General features: G+C 37.4%; 1 protein-coding gene across 3 annotated transcripts in view; it reads right to left on the reverse strand.

Moving 5' to 3' along the window:
* Positions 1 to 17,204, reverse strand: part of LOC107721601 (partitioning defective 3 homolog B-like) — a 334,485-nt gene extending 317,281 nt beyond the window's left edge. For all 3 annotated transcript variants that reach the window (XM_016529701.1, XM_016529700.1, XM_016529699.1), the window contains exons 1-3: positions 17,081 to 17,204; positions 16,232 to 16,503; positions 2,705 to 2,806 (exon numbers count right to left, since the gene is read on the reverse strand). In XM_016529701.1, coding sequence (XP_016385187.1) covers positions 2,705 to 2,806; positions 16,232 to 16,348 — 219 coding nt within the window. In that variant the 5' untranslated portion in view covers positions 16,349 to 16,503; positions 17,081 to 17,204. The remainder of the gene's footprint in view (positions 1 to 2,704; positions 2,807 to 16,231; positions 16,504 to 17,080) is intronic.
* Positions 17,205 to 20,441: the final 3,237 nt, after the last annotated feature.

Genomic DNA, 20,441 nt, shown 5'->3' on the forward strand with positions numbered 1-20,441 from the left:
ATTTTGGTCTATATAGCTAATTTTGCCCTTCATGACAACTGTGAGGGGGGTGAATTTTTTTAAAACTCATCCGCTTAAATTATATTAAGCCGTAAAATTCTGCATAATTAAGGGCGTGGCCACTTGAGTGACAGCTGGATTGCCGCTGCTGTCACCGGCGTCGAGTTAGGTGGGCGTGGTTTCAGCAACCAGCTCCCGCCTCTTTGCCCATTTTCGATTATCCGGGAGTGACGCGCGGTGACGTGCTGCCAAGATGGCGATGGCCGGCTCCGCCCACTTTGAGCTTCAAAACCGTTCCATCAACTGTCCTGAGTGTGTTTCACACTGACCCCTGGCCATCGGCAGTCCTTATTGTTGAGCCTTGATATGTGAACAGCTTATTATTCTGTGCTGCCTGTTCTCTATATGTGTGGTTCAAAGAGACAGGTTTCCTGTAGTGTACAAGTCAGCAGGCATGATTAAATGCATTGCTTCTTTTTAAAGCATTGATTTAATTAATCTTCAACTGTATTAAATTAACACATAGAATCAACAGTCTCAAATTAAAATATGGTAGCAAAATAGTATTGTTTTTATAGACATAGTTAGGACCAATTATAGAAGGTCTGAATGCTGAAACATTGGGCACTATTATCTCTAAGTTAATAGTCCCACTCATAATCTTTAAATCATGACCATTTTTCATCTTTCATATTCAAATTATTCCTCAGAAATGGGCTGCATTCCCTGTGGCTAAAGCCTATAAAACACTTCCACACTTTGATTATAAAGCGATATCCCAGAAATCATCTTGCTCCGAGACAGAGAGCATGCAACTCATAATGCCTTGTGCCTTCACTTCTATTAATTAGTTTGCAGAAATCAAAAGCTTTGCATCTGATGTCTGAGAGAATTCAATTAAGAGGCAAACGCCCTTTTGTGTTATTGAGTTAGGAGTGGCCACACAGCTCAGTATAATAACCTCCATACAGAGAAAGGACAAACAGAATACCCCGAGGGCTCATTGGAGAGACCACTCTTTCATCAGAGGGTGGTCCAAATGGCCTCCTCTAAAGCAAATGTCAACGATGCACTTTCCATATGAATCCAGGAACCGTATGCTGTGTTACCATTATAAATAGAAAATGACCATCATGTCCATAAAAGGTTAAAAATACATTACGGTTAAAAAAATTATCATAACATCCATAAAACATCACCAAAGTACTTCACATTCAGCAAGGTATATTTAACATTTTCTACTTTTTCACAGCACATATATTTGGTGCATATGGCATTGCAACCTAACCTGTGATTTTTCATATTCATGTGATTTTGTTTTCCATAAATTCTCACATTTTTTCACAACTTCTCAACAAATCTTCTCACATTTGTGAGAGTAAATGTGTTCTGGTGTTCTTTCCTGTGCCGTTTTGTTGCTCTGGAATAACTGACATTGCCAACTAATGGCACTATTAACAGTACATCAAATAATATGAAAAGCCAATGCACCCTAGCTAATCTTTTACAGTTTTATTATTTCATTGCTATTGGACCAAACACCTACACACTGAACAAAGCCAACGAGAAACTTCTATCTGGCAGATTTCTTTATGAGTTAGGTCAGCGTTCCCTGCACCACTGAAGCTACAGCACCACAGCAAAAGAAATCATAGGTTACCTAGATGTTAGTCTCAGCTTCAGACGTCACGCCCACGGACCGTTGGCTGAACGTCTGATGCATACGGCACACAGAAGTGGAAACACTTCAGGAGTTTCGAAGTCGTCATCGGATTGGTTGAATTATACAAGATTTCTGGGAGACGCGTGTGTCGTGTTCTTTAACGTTTCGCCTGGAAACAAAGATGCCATGGCACCAAACCCCCTCACGAAAGAAGAAAGCCGTCGTGTTTAAAACTGTGACGATGAGCGCTTATCAGGATCAACTAAATGCTGGATTTTCAAAAGTATGTGAAATATCCCCGAAGCGTGACGCTGAAATGAAACGAACGGTGATTGGTTGTTTGACATGTCGGTCAAACGTCCTCATGGGCGGGCCTTGGCCAATGAAAGCTGCCATGAATTCCAGACCTTCAGCCGTCAGTCTGAAGGTCTGGCTACGCGAGACTACCTAGATGTAAACTTCCAGCTTGAATTGAAGGACCGGAAACCACAACATAAAACAAACACAACACATCTTCTATTGCGTCTTCACTGGCTACAGACAAAAATAAATATACACCGCAACCTCTGTAATTCTATTCACATAAGAATAACTCATGAACCAGTTATGAGTTTTCGTATTAGTCACAAATTATTCATTGAGTTCTTGAGTATGATTAAATTAAATTAAAATCTGATTCATTTACTGAACTGTCTGAAAAACATGTTACAAAATCATACTTTTGTTTGTAGTTAAGACCAATTATAATTTTATAATTTAGGTGGGTGGAGAAAGAACTCCCTGAACACTGAATTATATAGGAAACACTGAATTAGGTTTAATGTAGGCCTTAATGTTTACTTCAGGCTGTCGAAGATGCAAATTATACTCAAAGCTAACAGCAATGAGCAATTATTGACAATCAGTTTTTATGTTTAAAGGTCTATGATTCAGCAATTCACAATATTTATGACTTTGAGCTTAGCATTATTCTTTAGAGGATGTAACAACATTCGTCTTGTGGATCCAATATTAATACCCGACTGTTTCCCTGAGCCTTACCTTGTCCTTGTCCTCTACCAGGTCAGTAAGCACATCATCAGGATCCAGAATTCCCCCATCACAGTACTCAACATGGTGGGTTCGTACCAGGAAATCTCCCTCCTTCGAAACAAAAGTGTCAGTGTTAATAATCAGCAAGACAATATGTATTGATCTCAGACTTACAGTTTCCCAGGTTTCCCACAGTGATGTCTAAATTGTAATTATTCTTTAAAAAAAGCATTGACTTGAGCCTGCCCATCAGGGCTAACAATACTCAATGTGTTTGTGCTATCTTTAGAGCAGTGTGTATCAGGGCACTCTCATGTACAAGGAGCACAGGACATCTTTCATTACAGTGAACACACAACTCCTCTACAACAGACTCTAAAACTCCTCTCCTAGAGGGGGAGTGCCACAAGGCTCTATCATGGGCCCGATTGACTTTTCTGCTTAATGCTGACAAAACACAAAGCAGAAAACATCAACATCCACAAATCATCAAACCATTGTAAGCTCACAACTGCCACCAACCAGGTCCCAGGGACTGGAGTGATGTAACTCTAAATGACAAATTTATTTTATTTCAAGAAGTTAGGTATAAACAAGGCATCTGCACAACAAACGAAATAAAAAAACTGCTTTATTTATTTAGAAGCAGGGTAATTTAAATTTCATTTTTGTATTGTAATTTTTTTAATTTTTATTTTATTAATCAAAATACATGTTTTCTTTCTCAGCTCTTTACGTTCACTTAAGACATAACCGATTGCATTTATGGGATATTTAGATATAATTCTGTGTGTATTTGTCCATTCGAATGTGTAACAATGCAAGAAAGAGAGCTCAGTCCAGTGTTCGCGTATATAAGAGGCGGCTTTTGTGCGTGTGTGTGTGTGTGTGTGTGTGTGTGTGTGTGCAGCTCAGAAAACAGTGCGCGAGTGCAGAAGTGAGTTCTATTTCGTCATCTTAGTTGAATCTTTTGAAATCACAATAAAAGCGCATACAGAAATCGAGAAGCAGAATCGAAATGTAATTTTATAACAAGTAATTTGATTCCTGACCTTATGCATCTGATCTGATTTCCGAAATTGGAATAGCTTTTCGATGCCCAACCCTCCTACTAAATTATTTCATTCTTGCATGCAAAAAGACTGTATGGTGACTATGGGGCTATGTAAAATATTTTACAACTTACTAGGTTTATCATTTGTCATTTTTTTCCGATAATGTCTGTTACCTGACTGTTGACATCGACATCGCGATACTTACGAGACATCGTTGATATACGATAATATCGTCATATCGCCCAGCCCTAGTGAAACCTGACTTTTATTTGGGCATATCCTGTTTATGTTGGCTTTTGTGGGTCAGCAGAGCTGTCAGCTCTAACCAGACAAACTGAGGTTGTGTGTATGATTCATATTTACACAATTTTCATATAAAAGGTCAGTCTCTCAGCACTACAGTAAAACAATCAGAAGATATGACCTTCTCTCAGTACATACTGACATACATGAACATGTACATGACCTACACAAATATACAATGTTTATTCCTGCTTGAAAAGCAAAATGTTATTGATAGTATAAAAAACATCAACTTTGAAGCTCATGTGATTGATGGACTAGCATTACTCAACATTACTTACTACCTTACAGCAACACTACACTCAATGAAGGTAAAATAGTAAAAAAAAATAATAATAATAATAATTCATTTAGGAACTGGAATCGGAAAATTTCTAACGATACCCAACCCTATTATTTTGTAATGTCAGCCCTAAATGCACTGAAACTTACCCTCTGATGTTCTGGGACAGACGGATTCTTTTTATTTGCAAGTGAGCAGATATCAGACCTTACAATATGAATTTGATTCTGCTTAATGTGAGCTGACCAAGAGATAAATGTCTACACTTACCATACAAAACCTGTTTTATCTTTCTTCAAACATATAGGCTAACAAGCGAGGTAATACTGAATGTATTTTTTTGCAAAAAAAACTATGCTTGAACACCCGTCATAATCATTATCTATAATTACATAAAAGTATGCTTCAGTATTATTGCTGTGAAACAGCAGTCTAATTAACGAATTCATAATCTCAAGCAGGTTTAACATTTGATTAAGTGAGAGGTGAAATCTTCACTTTTAAAAATGCACAAAGAGCACATCACCTTACAAAACATGGATTTTTTTTTATATCACTGCTGTGACGTTTGTTATGATTAAGATTTGAGTTTTGTCTATCTGTTAGTCTTTGTGAATTATCAATTCTTGTTAAAAATATTTTCACAACAAAAGTCCTTAGTTGCAGAGAAGCATATGTAAAATAAGATACATTTACCAAAGAACCAAAACTGCTTAGGATTTACATTCAAGAAAATACATAGCATGACAAAACAGTACTGCAGCAATGAAAAATGGTGCAAACACATATTATCTTCTCCATCTTAACAATGCTGTTCCTGTAGGTATTTAGAGGTGTACTAAGTGAGTTTTCTAAACATACACGTACGCCCATCACCCTTTACATACTATTGTATTCCATATATGACTTATTCCTTATTCTACTGTCTCTATTACGGCATCAGTGTCATGTTAGAGAAATAAAAACATTACAAAAAGCTTGTATTTCACTCAATAAACAATAAAACCATGACATTGGATCCCACATGATCTCATCTCACGCAGCCCATTTGACATTTGACAGCCAACGCACCCGTTTAATCACGATTTCACCTAAATGAGCCCTGAGCTTTTGAACGCTAGCAGCAATGCAGGGTGAGCCGAAGGCCATGAGAGTGGCAGTTTCTGGCATTCAGCAAAGAGCGACAGTGTGCAAGTCTATGGGAATAATGCTATATTACATGCCACATTAAGGCCAGCTATTCCCAGCTATGAAACCAATGAATGAGGGTATGAGTGTAGCGGGAGATAGTGAGGCTGTGCTGTAATGAAACGATGGAAATCTCTGGAACATTTTGCAATTTTTACCCTGATGACGGTGAGCAGTGGGGCTCCTGCCGTATTTTTACGATTGCTTTTGTTGGTGCAGGGTCCATTACCAAGCTCATAAACAGTAATGATGATCATGATGGTGATGATAATGATGCAATAAGATGTTGTCCATCTCCGAGAACAATCTTCCACCTCCACACTGCATTCTTGCACTTTCTGCTCAAATATGAAAATACCAATTTTGCCGTGAATTGAATTTAATAAACATGCCATTTTCTGACCCACACCTCATTTCATAACATTTCTGTTATGGAACATAATATAGCCTGAATGAAATGAGTTTTTATATGGTAGCACAAATGAAATTAATATTTTCCTGGGCACAAGGCACAAAGGCCAATGTGAAGGGCTGTGTATGTGGGTAATCAGTACTTAAATTAGACTAACAGATAGAGGAAGAGTCCTGAACAGACAGCATGTCTGGACTCTCCAGTCCTACTCCAGCATTGTGTTTGATAAATATCAGCAGCGCTAATAAAATAATCAGGAAGCCATACAACATTAATATGGCATATGCAGACACACACACCCTACAAGACTGAAGCACACAGCACTGTCCCCAATATACAAGAAATTACCAACAGCATGTTGACACTACAGATTGACTAGACAAGATGACGAGTCAGCGGGTTGGCTAAAAGAATAGTTGACTATCATAAGAAAGCCCTATGAAATAAGCCTGGTTTCATGTCCGACTCCAATCAGACAGGTTTCTAAGGGCAGCTAGAAGGAGCACAACCAAATAATACCGAATGCAGGAACACACCAAAAAGACTACAGCCATTGGCCAACTAGCGTTCTATGCATATGAGAGGGGAAATAACTCTCCATACCAGCAGGTGGCAGTAGTCTGTATTCGTCATTCAAAAAAAGGGAAACCGAAAGAGCTAGGACTGCAGATATACTAACCATAAACAAAGCAGTGATTGCTTACCATTTTTACACCAATCTCGCTCAACACAGATGGATTCGTAATATAGCAATACTGCTCTCTTGACTCCGTGCTTTGCTTGCTTTCGTCACTTTACCGCTTTTCTGCTCCTGCACTGGTTCGCTAAGCTTAACAGCCAATCAAAGTGATCTCGCTCACCGACGGGCTCCACCACTGATTCAACATGCTCAATCGGCCGAAAAAGCCACCAACTGGGGTCCAAACATACTGCAAAAACTAAACAGCTCTTGCTAAACAAAAGTCAAAACGCTAATCATAAAAATTTATTATAAAAAGTTTAGAACAACTATTAACAACAACTGATCATAGCTGTACAGGATATACATTTTTAAATAAATTTAGTAGCAGAGCTACTGCCAGCGATTTTTAGTGCTGCAAATCCATTTATCCTTTGCTGAAACTTCCGCGTCTTCATGAAGTGCGCAGGTCATTGTTGCTTAGCAACAGCAGACGCCTCTGGAGTGCAAGCGCCCGAACGCTTTGGGAAAAAAGCAGAAATCGGCTCGCCTAGCATTTTCCACGCGTTTTTAGGCACGACATGTGAATGGCCCCTTATGGTGCTTTTCCACTGCATGGTACGGCTCGGTTTGTGTTTCCAGTTCCACTGCAGTTTTGTACCACTTTAGATTGGGTGGGATTATAGACATGTCGTTAAAACTTTTTCATTCCGCGTCATCTCATCAAGCTCTCGCTGGATCCACTCCTCGGCTATCAACGAGAGGGACATCTGTACTTCCTCAACAGACCACGAAACAGCCATTATTTTGTTTTTTTTAAAAAGGTGCGCTCGTTCAAAACTGTTGCGTTTGTTCAAAAAAAGTTGCGTTCGATCCTCGCTGGCTGTGCTGATTTCATCTAGTGGGTCTAGTGTCTCGTGTCGCAAAGTTCAATGACGCAGGTAGTGACGATTCTCTCTGGCCAATCAGTTATCAGCAGGGTTTAACCCGTCACATTTTGGTAATGGTACGGCTCACTTGGAACCTCAGCCGAGGTGGTACTGAAAAAAGTACCAGGTACCAGGTACTGTACACAGTGGAAAACCCCCCAAAAGCAAGCCGTGCCGTACCATGCAGTGGAAAAGCGCCATTAGACACATTATGGAAGCAAAAAACATGGTGATGTGATAGCATATGCATACAAAAAAATAATGTTCAGCAGGAAAGCACAAAAACCAAAGCCAAACCTAACTCATAACAGCCTACACTCAAATAAAAGCAAAACACTGGCTTACTTACAAGCCTAACTACACGTTGTGTTTATTTGGTTTATTCCAAGAAATGTCTTCAAAGAGAGCACTATGCCTCCAACTGTCACTGAAAACAATGACTACAGACAAATAAAAACACAACAGTGGATGTGGATCCACAGAAAATAGCACATTAGTGTTCTGAGAGCGAGTTCTGCTGCCAAAACTGCATGAATATCTGAAAGCTGAACAGAGGTACTTCGTGAGGACATCTTGAGATCCAGAGGTAGTTTCCATCACAAACCACACACCTAGCGTGGAACGTTTCTCATTGAGAGCAGATGCTAACAGCCTTTGTCTCTGAGGCAAGGCACGCTAATTGTTTTCTTGCTGGCACAAGTCCAGGCTTTTCCACGATATCAGCCAACTCAGCACTCGTGCATCAGGCATTCCTGAGCTTAATGAAAAAACAGCAGCACAACCCCAGCCTATGTCTGCCTGGGTAATTAAGTGTCCTTTCAACGGCCTGATAACTTCCTGAGTGACTCCCAAGCACTTCCTCCTCTTAAGGTCTCTCTCTCAAACAATTTACTGCCTCTGGACAAAGGATTGCCGACATGCTAAGTATGTAGGGCCTTCAACTCAAGCACATTTCCCAGCCCGGAACATTCTTGAGAGCGTTGGCTGAAGATCACAGGCGTCTTTTCTTCCCGCTGGAAACTGACATGTCCGGGTCAATGGAAAACACCTCGTTGAAAAAAACAAAGCACAAAGAAATACGCAAAGCAGAGGGCTGCAGTATGCATACGGCAGAAATTAGACAGCAAATCCTCAAAGTGGTAACCATGCTCTTTTCAAGTGATAGCTGATGTATGGCACCATTTAAAAGGCTGAAGATTAGCGCAACTAAATCTAGGCCATTTCTCGTTCGCTTTAATCCTGCAACACATTAAATGCATAATTACACAGCTGCAGGAAAATGTTTTAGATTAGCATAACAAAAAAAAACGCAAGACTGTGAGCTGCTGAGACTTCAATGGCGGATAAAGAAATCTGGTAATTAACAACACTTCTCGCCGCTCTATCATGGGTGAAATAACACGCAGGCAAGTAGTTATGCTCCAAGCTGTGACAACTAGCTAAGAGGTCGAACTGTCCACAAATATGAAATGCAGAGTGCAAGGCTACAGCTTAACCTCCATTAACTTACAGGCAGTTGGACAAGTTGAGAGCCTTCAGTGCAACAAAGCCTACATGCAATTAGCTTGTCCATAAAACTAGGCCAAAGTGAACAGGGGAACCCATTCAGTAGAGCAGTGGTCCGTAACTGGTGGGTCGTGACCCAAAAATGGTGACAGGTCTGTTCTGGTAGGGTCACAGACAGCTGGGAAAATGCTAAATGCAAATAACCACATAATTATACATACGATATCAAAATAATTAGGCTTATCAACTTTCAAAAATGAGCAGAAAACAGTTCCCTTAGGTATTGTTGCTGAAGTCAAAGGTCATTTGACCATTAATAGAACTATGCAAAGTACAAATAAGTATAATTTTGGAACTCTGTTGGGTTGCCAACTTGATATTCAGCATAAAATCGGAGTCATGAAACTAAAGGAAAGGGATCTGGAAAACTACATAATTTCAAAACTGAAAAGTCATTACATAATCTAATCAATTTGTCAACTAGTTGGTCTTAATGAAGCTCTGTATGTACGTCTTTGGAGACGTTCTTGTGCTTGCAGTGGACTATTTAAAAGTCCAAAAGTAACGGTCTTGAAAATTAACATTAAACATTTAGTTACTAAACAAGCTTTGCAGGGGAAAAATTTAGAGATGCAAGAAATGCTTTAAAAGAGACAGTCAGATGCGGTTCTAGGATCATTGGATATTTGGGGCTTTTAATTTGATTATAGAAATTAATACTTTTATTTAGCTTTAAATTGATCAAAAGTGATGATAAAGAAATGTATAATGTTACAAAAGATTTCTATTTCAGACAAATGCTGTTCTTCTGAACTTTCTATTACTTTAAAGAAACCTGAAAAAACTCTACGCCGTTTTAAACATAATAATGTTTTTTGAGCAGCAAATCAGAGTATTAGAATGATTTCTGAAGGATCATGTGACTGGAGTGATGATGCTAAAAATTGAGCTTTGAAATCACAGGAATAAATTACATTTTTAAATATTTCCAAACAGAAAACAGTTATTTTAAATAGTAAAAATATTTCAAAATGTTACTGTTTTTGCTGTATTTTGGATCAAATAAATGCAGGCTTGGTGAGCAGAAGATAATTCTTTAAAAAACATTAAAAATCTTACTGTTCAAAAACTTTTGACTGGTATGTTAGCCTATAGTTTGAAGTTAAAGATATTAATAATTAATAAGGTGAGTCTGAGATCACATTTCACATTTCTTGTTTGTATGAAGGCTAAATACAAATAAAAGGTTAATTTATAAAATATTAATTTATTTGTGCTGTTTTGTTTTTTTTAAATGTAATAGTTTTATAGGAAGAGGTTTTATAGACTTGGCAAATTAATTTTTCATAAATTTTTGTAGGTACAGACATCTGTTGTGGGTGTTCTTGGCAGTTTTTATGAGGCTTTTTTTTTTTAATAGTGTTCATATCGATATCGGAATTATATCGTATCAACCGAAATTAAGAAATATATTGTGATATAAATTTTGGCCATATTGCCAGCCCTACGCTCTGCAATAATTTAAATGAGCACTCTTTGACATGAAATTAACCCCAGTTTGCAGTATATTTTATGCATATTAATTCATTTTCATTTTTTTTTTTCACAATACATTCACTATTTTTGTTATCATAGCCTATATTTGCGTTCAAAGAAAACTAAACATTCCACTTCATAGAAAATACAGAGTGTATCGCCATTTAGCTTTAGCTTAAAATGATCTAATCGCTAGCAGAGAAGCAAAATTGGGTTAAAATAAAATATAATGAGGATATATTCTAATATTTCGCGAATTGCTCTTCTCTAGACTTCATTTATAATGAAATAACGAGCTGTGGACACTGATAACTTGCCTGAGGTAAATGAAATGCTACGTGACATTTTGTTTACAAGCAGTTTTATTGATGTCTTTCCGCGGTTGAAACACTGATTGAGCGATTACATGAGACATGAGATTTTCATTCATGTTTATTTCACGTTAAAACTAGTAGTAAAGAGGAAGGGATGATCGCTCTGCCGTTTGAACGGAGGCCTTTATACAGCGATCTGTCACACCACATCAAAGAGCGTTAAAACGGCATTTATTGTTTGAATTTCCTGAATAAAATGGACATCACTTGAAAGATGAGACTTTGTTTCTTATCAAAAGTAACAATATATAAAACTGGAAGTTTCCAATGAAGTTCCGCTCGTGCGGTGGTTAAAACAATGCTGTATTTGTTTGGTACATATGCGTAACGAACCGAAAGACCTGAAAATTTTCGGTACGAATACGTGTACCGTTACACCCCTAGTATCCCCTTTTAAAATGGAGAAAATTCTAGATAATAGTCAATCTCAGTTGACCATTCTGCCTATTAGAGGAGCAGGAGGGATAATCCAACACAATCTACATACCAAAGACTACCACTAACATGCTGAAATCTCGCATTTCAAACGGATAATCACAGGCAGTTAATTCATAATCACTAAGCTTTCTGGTGTGATTAGATTAAGTCTTCACTAAACACCAGTAATTGAATAATTATGGATCTCAAAGGCTGAATTACCATTTAGAGTAGAGATGCATAATGGAAAAAAGCAAGAGTTTGCAAAAGTGATGATTAGTCAATGGAACCAAAAGTCTGCTGTATTCCAGTTGACCAATTCACTGTACTGTACTGTACTTTCAAAGTCACCCAGCGCTTTCACAGTCTCAAAACACATCTTATGAATTTATATCCATCAAACACTCCATCAGAGCTAGAGGCGCCTTTACAAAACAACCAAAGCAAGCTCAGCGTGTCTGTTGCTTGTCTATGGTAATCAATAGTGCTGTGTTCAAAATATCGATACGACGATGTATCGTCACAGAGATTTGACGAATGAGTGAGCTATCAGACACAGCAACCCCAAATCATCCACGCACGTTCAGCAAAACTTCCTGGCAAATACTGAATGCACTGGCACTGAATTCCAGCTTCAAATGGCGTGGCAGAGCTGTGAAGTTCGCGAAAAGTTCAAAAAACGCACTGATTGATGAGGGTGTTAGTATTCCTGCAAACATAATGCTCCGTTTGTTCTGCATTTTGTGCTGAAAGCGCTGAGACATGATTTGTGAAGCCTCCCTGCATTCATGAATAAATGCAACATTATGATTATTAACTCTATTAATGAAACTTCAAGGGAAACCTGAAGGACATTAGTTACCAGCAGCTCTGAATCATATAGTCTCACAGGGAAAAGAACCAAGTAATGAAAACAATCTATCACAAAGATCGATTGTACCGCCTTCTCAGTACTGACAAACCATACTGCGGTACAACGCTTCCAATCATAAACTGAACACAACTAAACCTAATATTACAGCACTGCATAGTACTATTCATAAAGCTAATACCATTATCCATCATTGTGTAAGAGTGTGTAAATATGTTCAATTGTGTGCATGCTTGCATACATGTAATTAGTTTTATGAACCCTTTTCCTCTTATTCACATTAGGTTTAAAGCAATACCAAAATTTTGCCTTTGTTGCAATACCAGCCATTGGTACTTTTTCACTTGATACTAAATTAATATCTGAGGCTACAAATAATGGGTCAATGATAACAACCCTCTACATTGCGAGTAAATCACTCGCATATGCGACTAAATCTTCACTCTGGGCGACTAAATGATGTCTAATATTAGACAATGGCCCTATTTATAGTTATTTATTACCAGCACCAGTCCTAAGTTCATGGTTACCAGGTTTTAATTCTAATTACTAAACTTCTATTATTAAATAATACTTGATTATCATATTATAATGCTTGACTGCTTGACTGACTGATATTAAGAGTGTACTTTCAGATTTTTAAAAAGCTGTACCATTTTACAAACATTATACATGTTAAGTGTACACATCGCATTCATGGTTTTATTTTTTATATATTTTTAAAATAAGTTAAATATAAAAACATATAAATATACATTTAAAAGCATTTTGTCAATTATCATTAATTCATGTTGTGTTTAAGTTCACTGCCATATCAGCTTCACTGGATATTTTATGGCACATACAGATTCAACATTCAATGCATAAAAACAAACAAAAAACATTTAATAAAATTCAAATTAGAGAGAAAAAAAGACTAAACAACTGTACTTGGACAAAGAAAAGGTTTTACAATATTTCCCCACACCTCACAAAAAAAGCCTGTTTGTCCTAATAAATAACTGAATTATTAATTCATAAATACTTGCGAACTCACAAAAGGTCAAATTATCTGATATTAAAGGAGATTTTTTTGTTGTTTTTTCTCTGCATGTTGTTTGCACCACAACTTTGACAGACACATTTTTTTTAAATATTGAGAATTTTGTTAAATTATTTTTATAAATTCAGACATTATAATCATAGCTAATTCACTGTACAGTATGTATGAATTAAATTTTTACAGCAAGGTGGTTTCACATGTATAGTTTCATGGAGAAATTTCCCAAACGACATCCATTCATTCCAATAGGAATCTGTATGAATGGGAGTTTCATAAAAAGTTCCCTACACAAGTTGGTCACATGAACTCACGGTGTTGACCAACAGAAAGTTACTTGGTTTGAAAGTGACTCCTGTGTGAGCAGTACGTAATTCATCTCTACACTATTGACACTGGAATTTAAATTATTATTTTTTGTTTGCAAACAAAATTTCACTATTGTGTCCACACCTTAATGCCATTCTACTAGCCAAATTCAGTAGTAACCCTCATATACATAGTTTGGGGAACCTGAGAGTCTGTATCAAAGCACATAATAGGAAATCAGTAGTTACCTTACAAACAAGTTAACTTACAAACTTACGACATACTGTCGTCTGATATTTAGTACTGCGCAAACACTACTTGTGGCCCTGACCGACTACAGCCAGATCAAAGAAACTCTACAGAGGCCAAACAACAGACATTCACCCTAGCCTGGAAATAAGGCTCTGGAGACAGCAGCCAATCAGGATCCCTCAAACAGCTCCATCCATCCTCACCGAGGCCTCGTGTGCGTCACCAGCCCACGCGCCAATTCCCCTGAGACTAACAGCCAATAACACTGAGCTGATGGGAATAACAAACACACAAATAAAGGCTAGGCATGCACATAAACGTGTCTGAGTGAAAGGACGTGCCCACCCAAAATAAAAAAATCGTCTGACCTTAGCTCGACACACAGTGGCCCCTAAGAGTAAATGCCTGTTAAGATCTTGCATGCCAATCGCATACTAAAACCAAGCAATACCCGGATCCAACTGGCAATCTCTTGTCAGAGCCCTGACCTGCCAAATCCATCCCATGATATTACTATCTTAAACGTGACAGGGTGCAATACAAGGCCACTGCCACCCCGGGTCTGATCACTACACCTGCTTCAGTACAAAACACGAAGACTGTCTGCCATCAGTCAAATTGACCACTCTAAAGAGAAAGCAATAACGCAGTAAATAGTAAGGCGAGGAAGTCTCGCAGCAATCTACGGGCTCATTTGGACCTGGCGGCTCCTGCAGCGATGAAGGATGAAAAGCCTGTTGTTTATTAGGAGTCCGTCTAAACCCTAATGCGCCGGGAGAGTGTCGAATCCACATCCCCATCAGTCCACAGGTGATCGTAAAGAGCCGGCGAGAATGGATGCCACTCAAACTGATGTACTATTTAAATAATGAAGCTCAAGCAGCAATGAGGCAAATATCTGATGAGGGGGCAAAGGGTCGGCGCTCAGGGGACAGAAAAACTGCCACATTTTAACTCTGATTTGCATTTATCACACAGAAAAATTGGACAAGGCACATCTGCCCCCGACTTCATAAAATCAGCTTTGCGGAATCCTGTCATCAGAGAAAGGCACTTATGAACCCCTTTTAAATTTTACAATAATAAGAGTGAAGGTCGACATTTCAGCTCCCATCAGACTCCGAGCACATGATTTTGACTAACAAGTTTGAAATTAATGAATAAGGTCTTTACAGTTCATTCAATCCCGTAAGGTAATGCATACATTTTTGATCATCTTCTAATTAAATGTAAAACCAAATATTAAAAATTACGTAATGTAGCGTGTGGTAATCCCATTGTGATTTTGGCTATTCTGTGTTACGGTAAGACTTAATTAACTGACACTATGCTGAATACTGTTAGTGAAATATTCAATCCCAAAACTATTATTAACCTTTATAAAGATGTACAAGATGTAAAACAAAACACATTAGGCCTTGAAAGAATAGTTCACCCAAAAATAAAAATTGTCATTATTTACTCACTTACATGTTATTCTTTGCCTTTTCTTTTTATTTAGTCTGGTGATCTGGTTACCCAATTTAATGGTCAGGTTTAGGAATTTTTTATAAAATCAACACATATTCAGCAAAGATGCATTAAATTGATTAAAAGTGGACATAGACTGTCCCGCCCTTCTCAAGCTCTTTATTATGCTTCTCAAACTGCTTCTGTTGTGTAGAGACTGTAGATAGCGTCCTCTCTAGCTCAGACACTCGCTGTTTACTGGCCTGCAGCCGCGAGCTCAGATCTTCTGCCTCTCTTACTTACTTACTTAAAAGTGACAGAAGAGACATTAAAAAAGATTTATATTTCAAATAATGCTACTCTTTATAAATAAATTCTCTTAAACTTTCTATTCAGAGAAAAAAAAAATGTATTAGAGTTTCCAAAAAAAACATTAAGCAGCTGTTTTCAACATTGATAATAATAAGAAATGTTTCTTGAGCACCAAATCAGGATATTAGAATGATTTCTGAAGGATCATGTGACACTGAAAACTGGAGTAATTAGAAAACTGGGAAAATTGTTTCCGTCACAGGAATAAATTAAATTTGTTTAATAAATTACATTTTGAAAAGAAAAGAAAAGAAAAGAAAAGAAGCTTGATGAGCATAAGAGACTTCCTTCCAAAACATTAAAAAAAAAAATCTTACTGACCCCAAACTTTTGAACGGTAGTCTACATTGTTTTTTATCTGTCAAAATAAAGGTAACCCATTTTTAATTAATAATTTTTGGTTATCCTTTAATTCTCAAATCTCATTTAAGCATGCACATTTTCAAACTTGACGAGCCGCATAAACATTTTGTTAAACATCTCCTTTTGTGTTCAATGGAATAAAGCAAACAATGTGGGTTTAAATCAACACGAGGGTGAAAAAAAATGGTAGTGTACTCACCTGCTCTAGTAGTTTTCTGTATCTCTGGGTGGCTTGCTGGATGAGATCCCGGACTGTCCATCCTTCCTTACATGGGACAACAACACCAGTCCTCCCAAAAGTCACTGTCACTTTCATTTTTCAGTCCAGAAAGATTAATCCAGATGTGTCCCTAAACACACTCCAGCAGTAGTAGCAGCAGGTGAGTGAGTGAGTGAGTGAGTGAGTGTCTCCAGTCAACCTGCAAACTGGTTTTCTGCATCAAACCTTACAGCATCAATGATGACATGGTGCTATAGAAAGGAAAACAAATACTGTAAGTAAAACAAATAAATTCAGATGTTTTCGTTAGATGTTTACTAAGTAGAAAGCAGTGTTTACTAAACTGTTTAATAAAACAGCATGATGATGATTGGGTAGACACTGTGCGTTGCATAGCAACAGTTGGTGGGAAGGTTAGACAGAGTCGGTGCACTAATAAAGATATAAATTTATTTATTTATTTATTTATTTATTTATATCTGGCTGGTGACTGCCTGGTTTTCATTATTTAAAGTATAGAGATGAGGATGGTTAGTGCTCCGTTTACTGCTGTGGAACCCAGATGGCTAACTGGTTAGCTCTGATGACAACACTTTCACTTATTAAACTCATTGCAAACTCTTAAAACAAGAAAATGCACCGAAATCAAACGTTAAACACGTATAAATACGTCTGCGTGTTTTTCGATTTTACATTAAATCTGTTTTGCACTTACTTGGCAAATAAAATATGGAGAGGCGAGCAGGTTAGCGGCAAAAAACTTTGGCGACGAGTTGTTGAATACCCTCACAAATCATGCAGTCATTCTGTCTTTATACAATTACCCACTTTAGCGATGATCCGCTGGATAAACGAGCATTTACTAAAGACACTGAGCATGTGAGGATGGGGTTTGCATCAGTATTTTGCCCGGCTAGAGTAGCATGTCTTGCGCCATTCCTGAAGTTCCCAAGCAGCCTCCAGCAGTGTTATCCCAACAGAGAGAGCTGGGCCACACAACTTTATTAAAGGGCCAGAACACATCTGCACATGGACCACTGCAGGACACCACACACTCAGATTGCTATATGTTATATATAACTACTGCTAGAATGCTAGTATGTACCCATTTTATATTTATATTTAAGCTCTATATTCGCCTATACATCTTCTATAACACTGTGCTGTTTCCAAAGGTAACCATGAGCCATATCCAAATTGTTTATACAATAGTAAAAATCAAATAGGAATTTTTAAATAAACAAATAAGATCAATGTTAAAATTCCTCATTTGAGTTGATCACCATCAGGGCAGTTATCACGTTATCATCATTGGCCAATCAGAATAAAGTATTCCAGAGCGCAGTGTCATTCATGTCTTCTTGGTAGGAAACACACACACACACACACACACACACACACACATTTTATTTTAAAGGACTTTTAAATTTTGTGACTGACGTTTTAATTACACATTTTAGATGTCAAATTCTGGTCAGATAATATTAAAATAATTTGATGGTAATAAAACTATAAACTTATGAAGTTGCTCTTACTTTACTAATAAGTATAAATAAATTAGGCCTACACGACACCGTCTTCAACTAAAATGAAAACGTTTATGTGTTTTGGCCATTCAATAGCATTTTGGGGCCTTATCTTCACTGAAACTACAAAAACGTGCATTTGTGAAAATGGTTACATACGTATTCGCATAGTGTTTCTTTACAAGTGTTTTAAGTCGTTTTCGCGGATCCGTGTGAACCGGATCGTTTTATCGTTTGTACGCAAAAAAAAATTAAAAAAATCACTTTCTATTCAGAGAAAAAAAAATGTATTAGAGTTTCCAAAAAAAACATTAAGCAGCTGTTTTCAACATTGATAATAATAAGAAATGTTTCTTGAGCACCAAATCAGGATATTAGAATGATTTCTGAAGGATCATGTGACACTGAAAACTGGAGTAATTAGAAAACTGGGAAAATTGTTTCCGTCACAGGAATAAATTAAATTTGTTTAATAAATTACATTTTGAAAAGAAAAGAAAAGAAAAGAAAAGAAAAGAAAAGAAGCTTGATGAGCATAAGAGACTTCCTTCCAAAACATTAAAAAAAAAAATCTTACTGACCCCAAACTTTTGAACGGTAGTCTACATTGTTTTTTATCTGTCAAAATAAAGGTAACCCATTTTTAATTAATAATTTTTGGTTATCCTTTAATTCTCAAATCTCATTTAAGCATGCACATTTTCAAACTTGACGAGCCGCATAAACATTTTGTTAAACATCTCCTTTTGTGTTCAATGGAATAAAGCAAACAATGTGGGTTTAAATCAACACGAGGGTGAAAAAAAATGGTAGTGTACTCACCTGCTCTAGTAGTTTTCTGTATCTCTGGGTGGCTTGCTGGATGAGATCCCGGACTGTCCATCCTTCCTTACATGGGACAACAACACCAGTCCTCCCAAAAGTCACTGTCACTTTCATTTTTCAGTCCAGAAAGATTAATCCAGATGTGTCCCTAAACACACTCCAGCAGTAGTAGCAGCAGGTGAGTGAGTGAGTGAGTGAGTGAGTGTCTCCAGTCAACCTGCAAACTGGTTTTCTGCATCAAACCTTACAGCATCAATGATGACATGGTGCTATAGAAAGGAAAACAAATACTGTAAGTAAAACAAATAAATTCAGATGTTTTCGTTAGATGTTTACTAAGTAGAAAGCAGTGTTTACTAAACTGTTTAATAAAACAGCATGATGATGATTGGGTAGACACTGTGCGTTGCATAGCAACAGTTGGTGGGAAGGTTAGACAGAGTCGGTGCACTAATAAAGATATAAATTTATTTATTTATTTATTTATTTATATCTGGCTGGTGACTGCCTGGTTTTCATTATTTAAAGTATAGAGATGAGGATGGTTAGTGCTCCGTTTACTGCTGTGGAACCCAGATGGCTAACTGGTTAGCTCTGATGACAACACTTTCACTTATTAAACTCATTGCAAACTCTTAAAACAAGAAAATGCACCGAAATCAAACGTTAAACACGCATAAATTCGATTGCGTGTATTTCGTTTTCACACCAAACCTGATTTGCACTTGGCAAACAAATTATGAATTGGCGAGCAGGTTAGCGGCAAAAACTTTGGCGACGAGTTGTTGAATAACGTTAACGTTACCCTCACAAATCATGCAGTCATGCTGTCTTTATACAATTACCCACTTTAGCGATGATCCGCTGGATAAACGAGCATTTACTAAAGACACTGAGCATGTGAGGATGGGGTTTGCATCAGTATTTTGCCCGGCTAGAGTAGCATGTCTTGCGCCATTCCTGAAGTTCCCGAGCAGCCTCCAGCAGTGTTATCCCAACAGAGAGAGCTGGGCCACACAACTTTATTAAAGGGCCAGAACACATCTGCACATGGACCACTGCAGGACACCACACACTCAGATTGCTATATGTTATATATAACTACTGCTAGAATGCTAGTATGTACCCATTTTATATTTATATTTAAGCTCTATATTCGCCTATACATCTTCTATAACACTGTGCTGTTTCCAAAGGTAACCATGAGCCATATCCAAATTGTTTATACAATAGTAAAAATCAAATAGGAATTTTTAAATAAACAAATAAGATCAATGTTAAAATTCCTCATTTGAGTTGATCACCATCAGGGCAGTTATCACGTTATCATCATTGGCCAATCAGAATAAAGTATTCCAGAGCGCAGTGTCATTCATGTCTTCTTGGTAGGAAACACACACACACACACACACACACACACACATTTTATTTTAAAGGACTTTTAAATTTTGTGACTGACGTTTTAATTACACATTTTAGATGTCAAATTCTGGTCAGATAATATTAAAATAATTTGATGGTAATAAAACTATAAACTTATGAAGTTGCTCTTACTTTACTAATAAGTATAAATAAATTAGGCCTACACGACACCGTCTTCAACTAAAATGAAAACGTTTATGTGTTTTGGCCATTCAATAGCATTTTGGGGCCTTATCTTCACTGAAACTACAAAAACGTGCATTTGTGAAAATGGTTACATACGTATTCGCATAGTGTTTCTTTACAAGTGTTTTAAGTCGTTTTCGCGGATCCGTGTGAACGGGATCGTTTTATCGTTTGTACGCAAAAAAAAATACAAAAAATCAGGAAAACCTTGTCTGTTTTAGCACATCGTA

This window comes from Sinocyclocheilus rhinocerous, unplaced genomic scaffold (assembly GCF_001515625.1).
Source record: "Sinocyclocheilus rhinocerous isolate Xijiao unplaced genomic scaffold, SAMN03320098_v1.1 scaffold30, whole genome shotgun sequence".
NCBI classification, from domain to species: Eukaryota; Metazoa; Chordata; class Actinopteri; order Cypriniformes; family Cyprinidae; genus Sinocyclocheilus; species Sinocyclocheilus rhinocerous.